A 5,558-nucleotide genomic window follows, 5' to 3' on the forward strand; every position below is an offset into this window, starting at 1 on the left:
TTTTTTAAATTGCATCAATAGAATTAGGGTCTAGGGATCAGAAGCTTATTTAGAGCAACTGACCCATGTTTGTAAAATGGAGATGGAGATTTCTAACTAAGCCAAATGGTTTATAGATAGCTCTTTAAAAAAATGAAACAAAAAGTGCACGTGAATCACCCTCCATAGGGATTTCATAATAAATCAAAGAAACCATAAGTTCCAATCATAATTATATATCTTTAAATGAAAAGTTACTTTTTAAAGAAGAAAAAACAAATAACAAGAGTTGCCTCACATCCAATGAGAGTCACAATGCATTAAATAAACTACCCATCAACCAAAAACTCAGCTTTCATCACTTTATAATTTCAATTATTATATGCAAAACCAACATTATTGATGGCTTTATATCTTCATACCCTTCTCAAAGTTGCAACTGGTTTTGACCATCTTTTTATTGTTCCCTTTCTACCCTTTTCTAAAGATATAATCATCCAAGGTATGAAATGACATCAATACATGAAAGTGAGAGTTGCCCAAATGCAAAAAATAATAATAATTAAAAACAGCCAAAAAAAAATTTTAAAAAAAAAAAAGATAAAATGATGTATGAATCAAATTTCTGATCATGCGAAGAAAAAAAAAACTTTTTGAAGGGCGACTTGGTAAATTGAAAATGTGAATACCAAGAAGGGTCAAAGGGTTGATAATTATTAGCCACAGCATGATGATTTCTGAGCCGATTCAGAAGTCCCTCCTGCCTGGTCTTGTTGGTTAATCTTAAGGGTTTGAGGCTGCAAAAAAGACGGGTAAGAGAGAATAGGTAGTTACTGACCAAAATTACCAAAATACCCTTTTGATTTTGTGGATTTACCTCAGCCTTCGTGTCAGTTTCGGAGAGTCTCTGTTTTATGTCTCTAGCTATAGAGAAGAAGACCTCTTCCACATTCATATTTGTTTTTGCACTCTGTTTGATGTGAAACAAAATTTAGTATGTATACAAAAGGGTAAAAGGGTGTTGTTTCTTTTTGACTTAATGGACTTACACAATGGGTAAAATGGTCATTTACTCACATTCCAATGGTTCATTCAGTCCAAAAAAGAAAGTCTTCACTTATAACAGGAGAGTAAGGTGGTATTTACTCACATTCAGACAATTGATTCAGTCCAATAGAAAAACAGCCTTTATGTACACGAGGAGGGTAAAATGGTCATTTACTCGCATTCAGACAGTTGATTCAAGTCCAAAAACAGAAACAGCCTTTACATATATGAGGAGGGTAAAATGGTCATTTACTCACAACTTAGTCTAGAAAAGAAATAGCCTTCATGTATACGAGGAGGGCAGTGGTCATTTACTCACATTTAGACACTTCATTTGGTCCAAAAAAAAAAACAGTCTTTACATATACGAGGAGGGTAAAATGGTCATTTACTCGCATTCAGACAGTTCACTCGGTCCAAAAAAATAAACAGTCTTTACAAATCCATCACTTACTCATCCGTTTAGCACTTTGCTCATACAACATTTAAAGGGAGAAAAAAAAAATGGTATTTCATTTTAATACTTTTTTACTTAAATCATAAAGAACGACTTTATATATACGGTATATACCATACACTTAATGAGGAAAAAGAAAAGAAACAGAGCCTTACAGCCTCAAAGAATTTGATGCCATATTCATCAGCAAGTGCCTGACCCTTTGAGGTAGGAACAGCCTGCACAATATGGTTTTCACTCAGTCAATATGGAAAATGAGGAATCAGGATTTACACACACACACACAAACAAAGATATATAGATAGATAGATAGAGATAGAGACCCTTTTGCTTTCATCCATGTCAGCCTTGTTGCCAACCAGTATCTTGTTTACATTGTCAGATGCATGTTGTTCTATGTTCCGGATCCAATTCCTGATGTCTAGACATAAAAAAATAAACTAATGAAAAAAGAATCTAAGAAACGAAAAAACATATATATATATATATATATATATATATATATATATATATATAGATTTTAACATGTTAAAAATGATTGCCAAGATATATTTCAGAAGAGAAAGATATATAAGGAATTACTGTTAAAGGATGATTCATCAGTGACATCATATACTAGCAGAATACCCATGGCTCCACGATAATAAGCTGCATAAAACCAAGATTAGATATAAAAACATGAATATAGAAAGATACATTCCCTTAATCCAAAACAACTGTATACAAAACCAATGATGTTGAATTGTTGATAGCAAGCATAAACATACTCCTGCTAGATTTATTAGTTATACTTTTATTACATTAAAAACATGTACTATAAAATTACCTTAATTAAGCAGAAAGATTCTTCTTCAACAGACTTACCAGTTGTGATTGTCCTGAATCGCTCTTGGCCAGCAGTGTCCCAGATTTGCAGTTTGATTCTTTTTCCATCAAGCTCAACTGTTCTTATCTTGAAATCGATACTGTATAAGAAAAAGATCATGCATTTGTAAGTGTCCATTATATTTTAACTCTATTTTTTGTAATAGGATTTAAATATATACGAACCCTATGGTTGTAATGAAACTAGTGGTGAAGGAACCATCTGAGAATCGTAAAAGGAGACAACTCTTACCAACACCTGCAACAATGATTAAAAAAAAAACACAAATAAATGTCTGAATAACAAAATTTTACCATGTATATATTTGGATTCATTGCATTTGCAACCCTATGGGAACAATTTAACACAATTTAAAAGGCAGATGACAATGTTTATGCATACAGATTCCAAACAGATGTAATCTGATCCTAATCACCAAATGGAGCATAACCGTTACCCCTCTTTCCCTGAACCATCGCAAATGGAATCAAAGGCACAACCAAGAGATCTAACACCAAAAAATTACACAAATCTTTCCCACATTTCCAGATAGTCAAAAATATAATCATACGAAATGCACATTTAAATATACAGCACATGTCGGATTCAAATGGAAGATGAAAAACGAAACGAATGCGGAATGCGTACCGCTGTCGCCGATTAAGAGAAGTTTGATGAGGAAATCGTAATCCGCTCGAGCTCTAGCCGGTGGAGCGGCCATTTGATTGATTCAGAAGTGATCAAAAACCCTAGAAAAACTGGTGATTTCTTCCAATCGTCTTCGTCTAATGATATGAAATTGGGGAAATGCAAAACAAGAAAAACAAACCTTGCGTCAGGGGCAACGAATATATATATATGTATAGCCGTGTATAGATACAAGAAATTTGATGTATAGATTACACAGATCACAAAAGAGATCTTACACATGTGAGATAGAGAGAGGACGAGGTGAGGATGAAAAGTGTCTGTAGACGTTGGTCGGCCGTTGCATATGATTTTATTTTGGTTTTTGTCTTTTTGGTAAAAAGAGAAAAATGAGGGGAGCAGTTTGTAAATATAAGTATTTGCATCCTCCTATTGAGGTTCTGCAACGTGGCGTTGATTAAGTGGATTTTTGGTTAAAAAATTATATGTAAATGAAAGTTAAGTTAGAAAATCTTCTAAAAAGAAAATTTTTTTGTCATAAACCAATTATTCCATTTGGATATATCCATGACATAACCTTATAATAAAAAATTAAAACATAATACATTAATAAAAATAAGAGTAAAGTATAGTTATCAAGTTTTAACACAATTAGTCTTTTTATTGCGATTCCTACACTTGTGGTCCTTATTGAATGTTTGGGTAACAATGAAGTCTCTATCTCAATTAGGTTATATTAAACTTTTCTAACTAAGATGTAAAAAGTCAAAGTTGACCTTGCTCTTGAAAGCCTTATACCTGATATGAACCTCAGAGAGGCAAAATTGCATCCTTGGATTTCGACTTGAATCTCTGACAACTTCTACATCCGTTACCACTGTCAGCTCCTATCAACTCCCCTCTTACCATCATCGATTCTATGTTAGAAAATCTTTGTCTATTCTTTAGTTTATCATATATGTCAACTAAAACATTGCCATATTTGTGAGTTGAAATTGATTTATATTTACGGTCAATGAGATGGTTTTATGGTTATAATTTATAAGGCGTTATAAAGCTATATTTTTGCATGAACCAGAATCACCTTGAATCATGTCTTTTGAGAGTAGAGATAGAGTTGAAATATCGAAAACTGAACTAGGATTCAAACAATCATACTACCTAGCAAATATCATTTCTTCTTTAGACCCAGAAAACTATTTACTATCGACTATCGAACCCTTCTAAAAGATGGAGGTTTCAGTCTAGTCAAGGAGATTGTCAATGAAGGGAAAATGAGTTTGGTTCCTCCTGAGATCCTTATTAATGGTTTTTTTGTGGGAGATATCGTGGATGCAAACTACATGTATAGGTAGTGGAGTGGAAAGGTGTAACATCCCAAATTTGCAATAATTCTAAACTTTTTAAATACCATAAACCATTCATTTAACATATCTTATTCAAAATAAATTTAAAACCAAAACCCAAGTTAAATTCAATTACCAGAACCATTATCAGTTATAATTCTAAAATTTATGAAAAACACATTTAATTCAATATTAAAAATCTAATATCCTGCCTCGATCAAGTATATACAACCATGCCCGTCCATCCTGTGTACATGAAACAGTGTTTTAAATGGAAAATGGGTAAGCATAAAGCTTAGTGAATTTCACACATACATAGTATTATATCATATAATCATTACTCATATACACGAATACAAACGGTATCACCACATAACCACACATACATGTCAAAGAACAAATTAATAACAAACATACTCCTACTGGGACACATTGGCTAGGGCCGATCCCCCTTGATCAGTTGTAACATCCCATTTAAATAGAATAATTAAAATAATAAACCCGGAACCCCCGTGAAGTAATTTTACTATTATTTTATATTATTATTGTCCAAAATCAAATAATAATTAGTGGGGTGTTGATTTCGGGGTGCCAAATGATATACTTGTGATTTCCAAGGGTTAAAGAATAAATATCGGACTTAATCTGAGAAGGATTCTTGAAGTCAGGGTAGAAATGGTAATTTATGGATCTTAATTGAGAATAATTTGTAGAGGATGGGTTGTTTTGTAACTGTTGGACTTATATTGAAAAGGATTATGGGAACAAGGGTTTAAATGGTACATTAAGGAATTGTTTTGAAAGAAATATGAAAGGAGGGACCAAATGTGTCAATATTGGATAATGTTTCAATGAAGCGGGTATATAGCCTAAACTGCTCCATTGTCTCAAACCCTAACCCTACTATTATGCATCGGCCGCCACCCCACCTCCTCTTCATCCTCCAGCTGCCATCGTCGGTTTTCCCTCTTGTGCTCCGACCAGATGAAGTGTTGAACGACCGCCGCTAAAAGCGTGAACCACCATCGCCATGTGAGGCCTCATCCGCCGCCCGCATCTTGCCATCAGAATGCCACCAACCCTACTGCCGCCGGAAAAGTCACAAATAGCTTAGATCATCGCGTGGGTCGCCGGAAAGCCTAGATGTGAGGCTACTATTGATGTGCTCGGTAGGTTTCGCACCACCACCTCCCTTCCTCATTCCTTTCCAAGTGTC

At 34.1% G+C, this 5,558-nt stretch overlaps 1 protein-coding gene across 2 annotated transcripts; it reads right to left on the minus strand.

Annotated features, from left to right (window-relative positions):
* Window positions 1-332: 332 nt before the first annotated feature.
* Window positions 333-3,371, minus strand: LOC145035128 (ras-related protein RABE1a-like). 2 transcript variants are annotated; one of them, XM_078983726.1, is made up of 10 exons: window positions 3,275-3,371; window positions 2,997-3,133; window positions 2,534-2,606; window positions 2,348-2,448; window positions 2,066-2,131; window positions 1,807-1,904; window positions 1,639-1,701; window positions 857-949; window positions 669-776; window positions 333-460 (listed from the first exon to the last, which is right to left on the minus strand). In XM_078983726.1, the coding sequence occupies exons 2-9, from the start codon at window positions 3,067-3,069 to the stop codon at window positions 696-698; spliced, it is 648 nt and encodes a 215-aa protein (XP_078839852.1). In that variant the 5' UTR covers window positions 3,070-3,133; window positions 3,275-3,371; the 3' UTR covers window positions 333-460; window positions 669-695. The 2 variants fall into 2 exon arrangements, with proteins under 2 accessions (XP_078839852.1, XP_078839848.1); XM_078983722.1 differs by having other exon boundaries at window positions 333-776.
* Between the last annotated feature and the right edge of the window lie 2,187 nt (window positions 3,372-5,558).

Source organism: Lactuca saligna, chromosome 1, assembly GCF_052625555.1.
Source record: "Lactuca saligna cultivar CGN05327 chromosome 1, ASM5262555v1, whole genome shotgun sequence".
NCBI lineage: Eukaryota > Viridiplantae > Streptophyta > Magnoliopsida > Asterales > Asteraceae > Lactuca > Lactuca saligna.

Excerpts from the sequence above, each read along its gene's own strand:
- LOC145035128 (XM_078983726.1), bottom strand. The coding sequence starts at position 3,069 with ATGGCCGCTCCACCGGCTAGAGCTCGAGCGGATTACGATTTCCTCATC. Across the intron at positions 2,132-2,347 it reads ATTCAGGACAATCACAACTG|CTTATTATCGTGGAGCCATG; the intron begins GTAAGTCTGTTG and ends GGTTTTATGCAG. Across the intron at positions 1,905-2,065 it reads TGATGAATCATCCTTTAACA|ACATCAGGAATTGGATCCGG; the intron begins GTAATTCCTTAT and ends TTTTATGTCTAG.